Raw genomic sequence first — 15,015 nt, 5'->3', positions numbered from 1 at the left:
TCATTTTGTAGAAATGGCTGGCTACACGTATGGGTGTTTGACGACCCTAATTTTTTGTATCCTCTTCCTCTCATGATTAACCCCATATGTCCTTGTTGATCGAGAATAAATCATTTCTCTTCCAGTTATAGATCATTAACATGACCAAAACTATAAAATTGTGTCAAAATCAAATGTTCATACTCGGCACAAATATTATTTACTTTTTTACATAATACTTTTTTTTTGCATTTCCACCCCCAAGGAAAAGAAGTTATCGAGAAAATATAAATTTCTAGCTAGTATTCTTACCTAGCGAAGTTGAAACCCGAATTCTTAAAAAAAAAATATTTTGTCAATTGTTAAAACATCAAGAATTCAAGATTGTGTAACAAATTATACGATGATTGCTCAGGCCCGGATAAAGTGATAAACTCAACTTGATCAGCCCAGCCCAGCCCATTAACAGTAGTCTTGAGATTCTTTCCTGCACACACCGACTAGAATTTTAGAAAAACAGGTAAATCCAATTTTCTCAAACTCTAGTCATCATCAACTTCACACGACACACCTCATCGAAATTTATATATTCCTTTTTTTTTTTCTTTCAGAATTTGACTAAAACTGAAGTAGCTATGAGTTACCGTCATGAACATCATCCTCCAGGTAAGTAATATCAGACTATGTGTATATTATTAACAGTTACAAGTTTATAACAATATTCAATTCCGTTAAAAATAAAGGTACGACTATAAGTATATTCTTAGGTTGCGAATTTAAATTTCTGAATCAGATTTGTGTGGTTTTGAATTTTGATTATAGTTTAAAGTGTAGTTATTAATTAATTAATTAATGGTTTTACTAGGACATATGGGACCACCAAATCCAATGGCAATGGGACCGCCTCATTTTCATCATCAACCACCACCACCGCCACAACATGTCCAACATCATCACATCCCTCCACCGCCGCCTCGGCCGTATCAAGGTTACTTCAACCCTCAGCCGCCGTTGATACCGCCACCTCGGCCTTATTACGACCAGCCTTATCATAATTCTGGTTGTCCTCCCCTGCTTGCTGCATGGTATGTTTCTTGTATTTTCAAAGAAATAATGTAATTGTCACAGTTAACTTTTTTTTTTTCTTTTAACGAGGCTTACCTTTTGTTTTGTTTACGTATTCGGTTATTTAAGAATTTCGAATAGTTATAACACGGCTTAAAATGTCGTATCTAAAAATAAACTTAACCTTAACAATAACTTTTTTAATTAGACATAAACATAAGCGTAAGGCTATACTTATTAATCTATTTAATATGCTTATCTTCAGTTATGTCATATTAGCGCAGTGTAAATGTATTAGAGAACTTAAATGATTGTTATATCATTGTATCCTTATTAGAGACGGGTAGTTATATTGCTACAACATAACAGAGGAAATTTTTTATTGTAAAGTGTACAACTGTATAAAGTATTATTGTAAATGGCTAAATGTTCTTGTAACAATATCATTCCCAATTAGAGAACCTATTTAGAAGTAAGGACAAACCGACAAAATTATTATTAGGTGTTTTTTTTCCAAGTTTAGATATGTGTAGTTTACTGGATTACTGGATTTACTACTTATTTGTGGAATTATGGATTGAAAGAAAGTTATTTTAATTGAGTTTGATATTTTTGAACCGAATTATGGAAGTGATAACTTTTATCATTGTTGGTGCAGTTTGGCAGCCCTTTGTTGTTGCGGCTTGTGCAACCGCTACTGATTGTTCTAGTTCCACAATTGGTAGAGCTAATAAACTCGTATCATGTTATGTACTTCAGCTGGATGTATAATAAGAAAAAACTGCTGTGCTAAGTTATGGCTACTCTTGTTTCCAAATGTATGTACGCACTTTTGTATATAGTTCTCTTAAAATGTTTGCCTATGGATCATAGCATTATACATTGCTTTGTTGATACAATCTAAGAATCTTTAGGTGGTGTAGCTTACAAACAAGTTATCATCCTATATCTCGTGTGCAATTTTCTTTATCGCAAAATTATCCCGGGCTGTTAGATGCAACTTCAAGATCAACTTCAGATAAACCTAATAAAAGTTGGTGTCCAACAAATGCTTAATATCCCTTTGATCCTTGAAAGTATATACGATACAAGCCCCATGGGACTATATAGCTTTGTATATTTTTGTCACACCATCACATCAAATAGATCAATTAAAAACCAACCGAATCGGAAAGCAATGTTACGTTTTAAAAATTGAGGTAAAATTCAAAAACAGAAAGCAAGTCGAATCAATAATAAACTTAAATATCGAAATGATTAAGTTCAAAATCAGCAGCCCAAGGTTGTAAACAAATTGACACACCAACTCGTGTTCAATCCATGAATCAGTTCATTTATTAAATCCATATCCAACAAATGCCTCTAACTAAAGCAGATAAAATGTAATAAAGACTTTTAACTTAATTTAAAGGGATAATGGCATATGAATGCAAGCACTTATGACCAAATGGTTATGTAATGTAGTGACTTATTCAGGTGGTTATGTAATGTATGCACTTATATTTTCTTGGCTATACTATGTAAGGTTCTTTTTATTTGGGTCAATCAATGTAAGAACCTATATATTTTTTTTTGCTATATTATGTAAAGTCCGTACATATTTTACATAGTATAGTCAATAAAACATAAGTGCATACATTACATAGCCACATGAATAAGTCACTACATTATATAATCATTTGGTCATAGGTGGTTACATTTGTATGCCATAAACACTAATTTAAAATTACAACAATCTCAATACATTTAACTAATTTAATAAAACAAATATCAAAACATTTGACAGCAGGATAAAAAAAAATGTATACGAGAAAGGGGAAAGCATCCGTTTTAAAAAGCTCGATTTTGGTGCCTCATAGTTTAAATCAGCCCAAAATATGTTGATTTTTTTCATCATTTGCAATCCCATTAACATGACAAAACAAAAAAGAAAGTTGCACTCAAAACACTGATACTAATATGCTGAATCTATGCGTCACAAAGATGAATCGAATTTAATCGTCTATTTAAAATCATAAGAGAAACTGCACATAGGTAGGCTGTATTATGTGAACTACAGAATATAGATTTATAGGTAGATTTGAGGGGGCAATTTGTAAAAGTGAAAAAGCTAGAAACTTATAATAACAACATCATACCTCCAGTCAATCACCCTACCAGGGATCGACTTGATATGGTTGTTGCCTCTCAAAAAGATACCAGAAACCCGATCATTATATAACCCAAAGAAGTTACAATCCAGCCAAGTCATCTAAACTATGTATCATATAAGCCATGACTAATACCCAGACTACAAAAACAAGGCTCTAGGAAAAAGAAGCACATGCACCCCGTTTCCATTAAACAAAGCTGAATTACCAAAATTACCAACTATAATTCTACCAATCCATTACCACCAATAATAACACAATTAATTAGATAATAACATTACATGAACAAACAAAGGAGAAATTAGAAGCGTCATGAGAAAGAAGAGGTGGAAGCACACAAAGAGTTCAAAAATGACACTATCTGCACACATGTCTCTATATAGCCTACAAAACTAACTGCTAATCATGACACATAAATGATGACAAGAAAGCAATTATTTAGTTGTTGCTTAACTGCTAATTTGAAGATTAACAAACTGCACAAAACAGACTTCTTGCTAAACCAGCAACCCCAAGGTAAAAATCAAGTACAGATGTTGTTGGAAATAAAACCAACAAACCTTAAACCCAACAAGAGATGTCAAGATCACCTCCAAACAAAGAAAAAGTGTGACAAGATGTCAATGCGTATGGACTACTAAGTGAAGTTACTACATCAGCAAAAGCAAGCATTATTCAAAAGTGTGCATGCAGCAATTGATATAAACTGGTCATGAAGTAATATCGGCATATCGCATGTGCCAACAACCTTTCAAGGTAAACACAGATAGGAAAAATAAAAGGTCTCGATCGGTAACCAAACCGAGGTTCTGAACAGCCTGTAATAGAAATACACGGAACATCTAGTTAGCACGTAATGCATCCATACCCTTTATTACCAAATACCTGGTTAACCATCTAGTTAGCACGTAATGCATCCATACCCCGCATATTGCCACCATAACAGACGGCTTGCCAATCTGCAGCGAAGACTATAACCCAACTAGCTATATCTACCATATAAAGGCCAATCCTTGCCTGTTCAATGGCGCAATCAGCGGCGGCCGATGGAGATTATAACGCAAGAAAACTACAAGCCAAAAGAGAGAGAAAAATGCAGATAGCAGCAAGGGTCATGGACTCATGGGAAATCTAATAACAAAAATCCAGATAAGCAATATTCTGTTTAACACCTAGAAACAATATTGACGATAGTAAATACCAATATGGGAAGTAACATGGCGCTACACATTCCACTGTTTAAAACAACGTTGTGGTCAAGAATAGGGCCCAGATGGCAGCAATACAACAGATAGCAAAAATGAATACAATAACAAAACCCATACCTACTGGAAAAGGAAACCAGGATTTCAGGAACCCATATTTATAACCACAAAATTTGAAGATAGTGGAGAGGTTAGTCACTGCCTCGCTAGGAGAATGCAGCAATAATACTGTGTCGAACAAACACTAGAGCCCCTCATGCTCTGCCTTCCCACCGAGAACTATCAGAAATCAAAAGCCTAATAGAGACATACATATAACAAACAATAAACATGTACTTTTGAAAAACAATAAGTGGAAACATTACCCAATGGTAAAAAGTAATTGACAGAAACTGGTCATGAAAGTATATGCCAAAAGGGCGTTTTCATATGCCAATAGGGGGGTCAACAAGAGTAAAACATTAAGTCATTAACTGAATCAATAGGAAACCAAACCAAACAAAAAGCAAAATGATTATCAACAGGGTACTTAACATCTTGATAAAAGAACAAAATCCCAGGATATTGTATGAAACAAATCTAGACATAAAGATGGTTACTATTTAGTAATTTGTAATTACAACACCGGTGGTTGGTTGCTTGTTCATCTTCATGGTTTAAAGGTTGTGTGCAACATAAAAGATAACTGTTACAAGACAAAAAGTTTCGAAATTATGTAATTACATATTGGGTCATGCATTGTTTAATTCTATCACTTATCAATTAAGTTATATTGTTTATTAACTATTTCTCAAATTATGAGAGGATCATGTTAATTTTTTTTGTTTCGTTTCAACTTTTATCAGATGTCCTCGAAGGAAAAATAACTAAATAGTTATTAATCTTACCACTTCACTTTTGATTAGTTATAGATATTTTGTTTTAAAAGTTTAACTAGCTTGGTTAGATATGTCATAAATATAGAAAATGATAAATCCTTTTAAAGATAAGCTTAAAAATATTCTTAAAACTATAAAAAGGTGAAATGTGGTATTATCTTACTCATGATTTTTCTACATGTTAGCATCTAATGATTAAGAAGATTTTTAGACTATTTAGTTTGGAAGATTAATCATTTCTCAATAAATATTCACTAGTACAAATTTCCACTATGGAGACCAGTTATTTAGACTTTAGAGACTCTCTATGACTACTGGTCTCTCTCACTAGTACATGTTAATTCTCGTCTAATCTCATCTTCACTTCGTATTTCATACAAAGGGCAACTTTTTTTGAATCTTCCATCTGCACTATCATTCAAGATCTAACAATAGACAAAGAACATGAAACGTTATTTAATTATTATAAAGCCAAATCGAAACAAAATGTTCAAATAAATATGAATAAAGTTAATAAATATATACATAAACATCATAAATATAAAACAAGAAAGAATCAAAGTCGTAGTAGTTTCACCGTGGTGTAGTGAAGATCCATATTGGTGAATCGCTTTCGTATGTATCGGGTGAATCCGAGTTTCGCTAATAAAAAAAATTAGATCTAACACAAATAGATAAAAATCATTAAATCGACTTTAATTAGTTTTTGATTAGGAAAAGAAAGGCTAGAGGGTTTCCTAAACTTTAATTAGTTTTTGATTAGGAAAAGGAAGGTGGGAGGGTTTCCTAAACTAAATAGGATTAGGAAAAGGAAAGGAAGGTGAGATGTTTTCCTAAGAGTGCATTTTCAAGTTTTTTTTTAAAAGATAGGAAAAGAAAGGTTTAGAAAATTTCTCTATTTTGCATTCAGGAGTTTTTTTTTTACAAGAAAGAAAAAGGAAAGAAAAGAAAACAAGGGTGTTTTTGATGTAAAAACTTTTCTCCAATTTTTGGGAAGATTTGGATGGAAAACTTTTAAGTTATGTGTATAATTACTAATTTATCCTTATAATAACAACTTTATAGAAAAAAAGACATAATTGTAAAATTATAACTTTTTTCCCTTTCTTTTCTTTTCTTTCTATCTTAATAACACTATCCAATTAGTTTTTCATTAACTTTTTTCCCTTTCTTTTCTTTTCTTTTCTTTCTATCCTCTTTAAATTATATATCCAGTCAATTGTAATTTTTCATGTGACTTATAACTTTTTTGGAGAGAAATGTAATGGAATTATCACTCTACATTAAGGATCAAATTGTATGTCTTTGAGTTCTGTTGTAACAAGACAACTACATGATACATGTTCTAGATGTAGATCATTTAGTGGCAACAAAAGGCAAATTACTAGAATTACTATAAGAAAAACATATTACTAAATTCTTAATGATAATTTAAAGTATAGCTTAATAGCTTAAGTCCTTCTATCTCTTTAAGTTTATATTTTGTCAAGCTTTTGGTTGAATCTATTTCTGTTCAACCATATGTTTATATGTTACTAAACTATTTATATAATTCACATCACGTAATTCTAATGAAATACTCCCTCCGTCCCATTTTAGTTGTCATGTTGACTAACTTTGACCGTAAAAAACTTTGTTTGTACTATATAGTAGTTGATGAAACTTATATGAACAAAAAATACATTAAAAACCCAATCCGTTCATATATTTTATATCAAATGTTACATGACACAAAGTTATTTACGGTCAAAGTTAGTCAACATGACAACTAAAATGGGACGGAGGGAGTATGTTCGCTATCGTTTCTTCATATATAAAGTGTATTATATAGTTTTTTATACAGCTCGCGCATCGCGCGGGTCAAAAACCTAATGTGTGTGTATATATATATATATATATATATATTTCAAGTCATGTGAAAGGTCAATCCGTGTATGTCCTGTGTTGATTTATATATGTAACTTGGCCTTGATTGTGTATCGGCCTGTTATTTGGGCTTTCAGATTTGATTTTCTAAAGAAAACACATTGTTAAATTTCAAATCATTATTTTTGTTACCACGTGTGGAAAAAACTGGTCAGATTCCTTGTGACTTGAAATTTCATACACAGTGTTTTTAAATTTAGATTACAATGTGTTTTGATCAGTTTTTTTGTTTTTACATAAATTTTATTTTTTCAAATGATTACAACTCATATTTTTATTATTATAATGAAATAAAAAGAACAGTCCCTGAACATTAGCTCAATGATTGAAAGACCATCTCCCATTCAAGAAGTATTATGTTCAAGCCTTGTAGAGGACATAGAAAGTCCCTTTATGAGTATTTAGCTTGGGTAAACCCGGGTTCAAATCTGAGGGACAGAGTTTAGCTTATTAATCGTCGTGTCTTCGAGCGGATTAATAAGGGATTTTCCCCATTGGATATTTGAAATAGTCATTTATACTCAGGATCTATCTAGCATGGACTCGGTTAAGACAACATGTGCTAGTCTGTCGCTGTCAAATTACGACAAGAAAATTCTAGTAAAATTCACCTTTAAAAAAAATAAAATAAAATAAAAAGAGGACACCTGTTCGCTTAGCTACATTTTAGATCCATTATTAAACTTTTATTTTATACATATATTAGATTGAAATAAATAAATTCATTTTTGGAATATGGTATATAGCCCTAAAATATTATTATAATAAAAGTGACAAACGGGATACTTGGCAAGATATTTATATTTTGTCTTTAAATTTAAAACGTTTAACATAAGGGTGAAGGAATGAATTGATTTTTTGTGGTTGGGTGGAACATAAAAGACTTGTTGTGGGACCAAAAAAGCGTGTTCACGGAACTATTATAACAAACAAAATGCTTTATTATTGTATACAAATTCATATTCATAATAGCAAACACATGCTAGATTTAAATAACAAACAAAATGACAGGTAAAAATTATTTGATAAATACATGAGAACTCAAAAATTTAGTGTCAAAAAAATAAAAATAAAAACTTTAATGTGAGGCAAAATTTAAAAGATAGAAAGTTTAGAAGGTTAAAAATGAAATATGGTAAAAATTTATTATGTGCTATACGAATTTGTACATTCTGCTCATAATTTACTTGTACATTCATATAAGTTTTTAGTATAGTATAAATGCTTTTTTTTTTTTTTAATTACTAGCTGAGTAACTCGCGTATTACAATGACAAATCAAGAAAATTTTATTTTGATATGTTGAAAAATGTTTGTTATATGTCATGTATTGCAATAATAAAACATTTGTGAATAATGCATATACTAATTAGTTATATCCAATTTCTTGTATATTAGTGAAGAAATAAAAATCAAAAATTAAACTAATAGATGATGTCATAAATCATTTAAGTGAAAAAGGAAAAAGTTATAAGAAATTTTTTAAAAATACGAACTAAGTTTTTTTTTATAAATAATGATGAAAGCAAAAAAAAAAAATTTTTATTTATCCAATAGATTTTACGCACGCGACCATATACTAGATTGGTTGTTTAGCATACTGCATACATATACTGCTCACTAGCGTAAAAACAAAAAACAAAACCATCACAACAGGTTTATTTCATAACATAATTGAGTGACTCATACTTATTATATACGAGTAATAATTAGTAGAGTAGTTGATGATTATTGATAGGTTATATCTTTATGTATAAATAAAGTTGAGCACGATTTATGTGTGTGCTTACTAAAGGAAGGTAGAAACCCGTGAAAGACGTTAAATTTGAGTAGTTGTACTATCCTAGCTAGCTCTACTCTTTTATATCACCGGCCACCTCTATCTATCTATTCATTATTTCATTTTCAATTCACCTTCAATTCAATTCTTGGCTCGATCGATCGTTCTCAATAACACATCATATGAACCATGTCGTCGGCATTGGACCTCGATCATCCTCCCCCGACCAAGAAGTTCTTTGATCGACGTCAAAGCTTCAAAGGTACGTACGTTCCACGTTACTATGAACCAACAAGTTAACTTCTTTTTTTTCTAATATTATAAGTGCATTTATGTGTGTGTGTGTGTGTGAAGATATACAAGGTGCTATTTCAAAGATGAACCCGAAGGTTGTGAAGACTGTGATCGAATCAGGAAAACGACCACTCACTTCCAGTAGTGTTTTACAACTTGGCTTGCGTTCGCCTTCTCTTCCCTTGAGGTACTTTACACTTTCATATATATTTACTATAGTTTTTTATACAAAGTGTAATAATGGGTTTTAATTAATCGTGCAATTATATATATATATGGTGAAAGTAGTATGCCTGCAACAGCCCCTTTAACTATCTTTTACGATGGGATGGTATCGACTTTTGATGTTTCTCCATCTGAGGTATCTAGCTATATACGGTTTAATTATACTCGTAGTATTAATTATACGTTATAATTTTACATATACATAGTTTTTATTATGTGATGAATTTATAGACACGTTAAAATTTCATCAGGCAGAGACCGTGATGAAATTTGCACTTGGAGAAGGACTGACATCTCAAAAACTCCATACACTTGACCAAGGTATTATTTATTTATTTGTTCGATCTCCTACTTTGTTTTATAACTTAGTAGTAATTCCTTAAACTTTAATTAAGAAAGGTTAATACGTACGGTTGTTATACAATATATAATAAGGCGTTCGTTTATTTGGCTACGAAGAGAAGCTAGAGTTTGATGATTCATGTACGGACTTACCCATCGCACGCAAGAAGTCACTACAGAGGTTCTTAAAGAAACGCAAAGGGAGGTACTGTGTTTTGCTCTTTTAATTTCTTTCTCTTTCTTGCTTTATGTCATATAAGGGATAAGAATGTTTGGTCATAAACCCATGTTTTAGTATTACAAAAGAACTATATCTAGAAAAAGAAAGTTTTACATAATAATAATGGTACAAATAAGATATAGGCTACAATAATGATTCTTTGGTCAAAAAGCAAGAAATTCCCTTACATGACCCATTTTGAGGCCACGACACAGCAGGTCCCATAAGAACTCTGTAAGTAAGTTTATTTAAGTGAAAGTAAAACAGGACATATAAACAAAAAAAATATTGTGGTTTATGGTTTTGCAGGATGAGTTTGGTGAACTAAAAAACTGAAAACAAAAGAAGGCTAAGATGGTTACTAAGCTACTACCATTAGGATTGGTTTTTTATTTCAATGAAATTGTTTTTATTTTTTTTTTATGATTAATTAATCATATATGTCCCCTATTGTTAATTTCGATTTGATTTTCATTTGGCCTCTGCTGTTTTAGTGATGACTTAATTATGCATTGTCGTTCTTCTATAAATGGTTGTACAAGATGTGTAAGTGAATAAGTTTATTATGTATCTTCATAAGAACGGAAAAAAAGACGGTGTATGCATGTATAGTTGATGACCCAAATAAATATTAGCATAAGATGTTTCTTACTTTCAATGCTATCTTGATGGACATATCGTTGGGTTAAGAAAGCTCATATAATGTTACAATAAAGAATAAAGGTTTGAAGTGATTATGCACTAATATCTTTTGAATTATGTGGCTTGTATCAAAATACATGGTAATAAACAAGAAGTTTATAGACTTCAAGGTTAATTGGCATGATCGGTTAGACTATCCCGGATCAATGATGATGCGAAATGTATAGAAGATCGTCAAGAGATTCTTCAAGGTGGTTATTTAAAATTGAGGTGATTTGCTTTATAAGAATGTATATGTCAAATTGCCAAGTATGGTAAGGATTAAAATTCCTTAATTATATGGAACATTTTAGAAAGAAATGTATATAGGCCTATACATCTATCAAAAGACCATTTAGTGTTTAAAATCGATGCATCATCTAAATAGGTAATCAAAGTCACAACATGATGTTTGCGTAATTAATTGCTCTTCTTATAAGCTTGGGAGCATGTTCCATATTGTATTGGCAATAATGATTAATTTGATAATGATTATTTAGAGCAAAATGAATATGATTTTGGACCATGTTATTTAACATGCAATAATATGAACTCGCATCATGCCAATAGGGTTCCTCCCCATTGAAATTAGTTTATGGTCAGAAACCACATATGTCTAATAAGAGTTTTGAATGTGCAATATATGATTAAGTTGTCCACTACAATGCACAAAGATGAGACTTCAAAAAATGTTGAAAATAATGTTGGGAAAATAGACGTATCTTGGAAGTGTATAGGCTTATGCTCTGATTCAGTTCAAAACTGTCTGATTAGACTAGACACTAGTATGACTGTTTTGGGTATAAGTTAATACATGGAAGAGGTGTACATATTCAACATAGCCATCATTGGAAGATTTGTTTGTGGCTTAAGTTTCTCATTGACATGTAGTTTTCCCAACATTAGGTGGAGATGTTCCCAACATTAAGGGAAAATGGAAAGCAGGTGTTGAAATAAGTAAAACTGAATTATCAAAGATTATCACATCAATGAATATAAACTTAAAGTTTGTTGGATAATTCATTCACATGATTTAGTAATTGCCAACAATGTAAACTGACTAAAAAAGTTGCTAATCCTCTTGTTGGTAATAAGTGTACGCACATTTGAAAGTGGTAGAAAAGTCGATTTCAAATAAAAAGCCTCGAATGAAAAGGAGCATAAAGTTAAGATGGTCAAAGTCGAGGTATAAAGACCCCATAAGAGATTGATGATGAAAATCTAGACATGAAGGTTCTTGAAAAACCCCGGGTAACTAAAAAATAATGAGATCTCAAGGATTTGTGGACATGTGTAGATACTTGTGGAATCAAAAAATAAATAAAAACAACTTCGAAATTGATTGAATATACGCTAAAAATATGTATAATTGTGAGGATCTTGAAAGCATGCATGCACATAATATTGATATGATATGATATGGATGATTGTCCAAAGATGAAAAGACGCTAATAGTTTGGGATATGAAGACCAAGCACTTGAAATTACAGAAACTATAAGGTGGAAGCAATTAAATTAAAAGTCTGGCAAAATGAGAAAGTCTTGGTTTGCGTCTATAGAAATGGAAAGAGCTCATTTGATATTGAGATTCCATGAGGGATATAAAATGCATGAAGCATGTCTCGTGATTTAAAATGATTGAAACACGTGTGAAAATTTCTCGAGAATATATTGTTTGTCAATGAAATTATTGTGGTTGAAACTTATAAAGAAATCCGGATATGAATACGAGATAAGTTTCATGTATTTTGATGATTTGAATATTAATGGACTCTAAAAGAGTGTCCAATGATGATTGAATTTATGAATGTCAAATAAAAGACAAAGTCTTTGTATTGGTTTATGAATATAACATCTTACGGATGAATCAATGCGCATCGTGAAAGCTAAGAGAAAAAGATGTTAAATATACTTTATTTGGATAAACTAAACGACAATGCATAATCTTGTTAAGACAACGAAATAGTTGCTCGAGTGATGATCCATTAAGCATCATACGCTATCAACTTAGATGCCCTATATACGAGTTAAGAGTTGATGAACGAACTTGGTTTATATGCAAGCTAGAATGAGTTACAGTATCTCTTAACTTTTCCGTTTTGTTTAGTGTTAATGTAATGAAAATACAAGCTATATTGTATCTTCTTTCTTATAGATTGAAATTGAATAGTCACAATAAACGGGTAAACATGCATATAGCATATTAAAAGTTTAAACACTGAGACATCTTATCATGATTTGACCACTAAGGGGTCATTTGGTTCAAATATTGTAAGAAAATGATGGAAATGAATTTGAAATTACTTATGTTATCCTAACATGATATCTAACTAAAGAATGTCATCTGTTTTGGGCCTTTTGGCCCATCTGAAAGCAAGTATCTTATAGTTGAACAGATTGGCCTTACTATACATAGTTCTTGAACTCAGTTGTTAGATTGGCCCATCTGAAAGCAAGTATGTTATAATTGCAAACGTTAAACTCAGTTGTTAAAAGTTAAAACATTTCTCAGTTAACGAAATATTTGACCATTTCGGAAAACCAGATTAACAAAAACTCGTCTAACCTTTAGTATTATAAGTCCGATTTTTGGCAACAAACGTCCTACATCAGCTTGTGCTTCATTAGATTAAAATGAAACTTCAACCATGTTGTCACCAAAGTTCTTTTATTGTTAATTTATTGTTAATATAAAAGGTATTTTTTATTATTAAGTTAGTTGAATATTTGGGATAAACATGAGATTTATATTTGTAAAATGATAGGTACTACAACATTGTGAAGAAAAAATAAGCTATTTTGCCGCCTGAAATTTATAAATTGTACATATTAAGTCGTCGGTCTGTGAGAGTAGCACTGCCTATGTTAGGTAATACACGTAATACGTATATTTTCCCCATTTATATTTCATCCATATTATTTTAATAAATATATTATTTTCAGAAAAAGATTTTAAAGTGTAAATTAATTATGGAAAACCAAAAAGTGTAAATTAATTTAGACATGTGTTAATTTAATTAATTTTAAAAAATTAAGAATTGTTATTGGTCAATTGATGTTATGTCGGTTTCCTTATTAAGATTAAGAAACCCGTAGGGCTATAGCATTAACAACAATAAGTACTAACAATGGTGAAGCAAGATTCGAAGTGACCCGTAGCACAAATTCTTTTATCACTAACTTTTGTATCGACTTTAAGTAACGATACCGATTAGATTTGTTAGAATTTTTAACATTTACTAAATTTTTGGCTATTTTTAACGATTTTAAAGGGTTTTTTGGCATTTGGTTGTTTCTATTTTTCATTTAGTTGCACACATTCATCTTTATAAGATTGGTTGTGATGAAAATCTTTTAAAAGTTTACAGTTAGTTAGATTGACCGGTATCCCGAATTACTTTGACCCGTAGCATTAATAAAGAATACATTATTTATCGAAAAACTTACACTTTATCAATTTATCGATCTCGTAGCCTAGCCTATCCATACTTTCAACGTAGTTCCGTCTAGGACTACTAACTATGTTATTATGAAAGTTAATATGTTTTTCTCATGTATTACGTGTAAAAATCATCTATTAATAAAATTAATTACTCGTTTTAATCATAAATGTCTTCTTATGAATACATCAATCTTAATTATACTTTTTTTTTTTTATCAATGACTATATAATAAAAACTAATATATTTATTAGTTTTCAACTAGTAATAATATCAACTAGTTTTCACATATATGATATCAACTAGTAATAATTCGTGTTCCTTAATATTAGTTTAACTTTATTTTTAAGTTGTAGTTTGGTTTTTATTTACAGTCTGTTATAAAATACACTAAATAAGATTAATTTAGGTTTCCATACATTCACTCACTGCCCTAAATTGATGTTATATAGTCCATTATTTTATATTCTAGTCCTCTATAGTTCTTAACCCCATGATATTCGTTTTTAGTTCGACGATCCCATTCGCAAACTAAAGACAAAAAACACCAATTGGGTTCGATGAATTGTGTTTAGTTTCAAAGATTTTGATCATAACACATAAAACGCGTGTTTCCTAACTTTATTTTAATTTTAACCCAAGATAATCTAAATCCATTCAAAGGTTGAATAATTTTCAAATTTAAAGACTTATAATTGGCTTACTGAAATAATAATGGTCTGTCTAAACATAATCCCTATCTCAACTTGGAATAGATTTAAAAACATTTTAAATAACACAGTCACATGATCCGCGCTTCTTTCCGGTTTGGGTTTGCAATTCAAGTATCAC

General features: G+C 30.9%; 2 protein-coding genes and 1 non-coding gene across 4 annotated transcripts; 2 read left to right on the top strand and 1 right to left on the bottom strand.

Annotated features, from left to right (window-relative positions):
• Positions 1 to 541: 541 nt before the first annotated feature.
• On the top strand, positions 542 to 1,839 carry LOC122597372 (extensin-like). The gene is made up of 3 exons (XM_043769975.1): positions 542 to 645; positions 845 to 1,064; positions 1,703 to 1,839. Exons 1-3 carry the CDS (start codon positions 615 to 617, stop codon positions 1,743 to 1,745), a joined length of 294 nt encoding a protein of 97 aa, XP_043625910.1. The 5' UTR covers positions 542 to 614; the 3' UTR covers positions 1,746 to 1,839.
• A 1,023-nt stretch (positions 1,840 to 2,862) lies between these two features.
• LOC122586209 lies at positions 2,863 to 2,947 on the bottom strand. The gene has a single exon (XR_006321915.1). It is a non-coding gene; the product is annotated as a small nucleolar RNA SNORD36 (small nucleolar RNA).
• A 5,992-nt stretch (positions 2,948 to 8,939) lies between these two features.
• LOC122585496 (protein TIFY 9-like) lies at positions 8,940 to 10,544 on the top strand. Of its 2 annotated transcripts, none has more exons than XM_043757622.1 (6): positions 8,940 to 9,244; positions 9,337 to 9,463; positions 9,565 to 9,637; positions 9,753 to 9,822; positions 9,937 to 10,048; positions 10,373 to 10,544. In XM_043757622.1, the coding sequence occupies exons 1-6, from the start codon at positions 9,172 to 9,174 to the stop codon at positions 10,389 to 10,391; spliced, it is 474 nt and encodes a 157-aa protein (XP_043613557.1). In that variant the 5' UTR covers positions 8,940 to 9,171; the 3' UTR covers positions 10,392 to 10,544. The 2 variants fall into 2 exon arrangements, with proteins under 2 accessions (XP_043613557.1, XP_043613558.1); XM_043757623.1 differs by having other exon boundaries at positions 8,954 to 9,244; positions 9,961 to 10,048.
• The last annotated feature ends 4,471 nt before the right edge of the window (positions 10,545 to 15,015 follow it).

Source organism: Erigeron canadensis, chromosome 1 (genome assembly GCF_010389155.1).
Source record: "Erigeron canadensis isolate Cc75 chromosome 1, C_canadensis_v1, whole genome shotgun sequence".
Lineage (NCBI taxonomy): Eukaryota > Viridiplantae > Streptophyta > Magnoliopsida > Asterales > Asteraceae > Erigeron > Erigeron canadensis.
Note: the sequence above shows the minus strand (reverse complement) of the source record. Positions and strands in the feature narration are given on the sequence as shown.

What these genes read in the sequence shown, in the direction of transcription:
- LOC122597372 (XM_043769975.1), top strand. Translation starts at nt 615, where the DNA reads ATGAGTTACCGTCATGAACATCATCCTCCAG. An exon ending in TCATGAACATCATCCTCCAG is followed by an intron (nt 646 to 844) that starts GTAAGTAATATC and finishes TGGTTTTACTAG; the next exon opens with GACATATGGGACCACCAAAT. An exon ending in CCTCCCCTGCTTGCTGCATG is followed by an intron (nt 1,065 to 1,702) that starts GTATGTTTCTTG and finishes TTGTTGGTGCAG; the next exon opens with TTTGGCAGCCCTTTGTTGTT.
- LOC122585496 (XM_043757622.1), top strand. Translation starts at nt 9,172, where the DNA reads ATGTCGTCGGCATTGGACCTCGATCATCCTCCCCCGACCAAGAAGTTC. An exon ending in TCGCCTTCTCTTCCCTTGAG is followed by an intron (nt 9,464 to 9,564) that starts GTACTTTACACT and finishes TGGTGAAAGTAG; the next exon opens with TATGCCTGCAACAGCCCCTT. An exon ending in TTGATGTTTCTCCATCTGAG is followed by an intron (nt 9,638 to 9,752) that starts GTATCTAGCTAT and finishes AAATTTCATCAG; the next exon opens with GCAGAGACCGTGATGAAATT.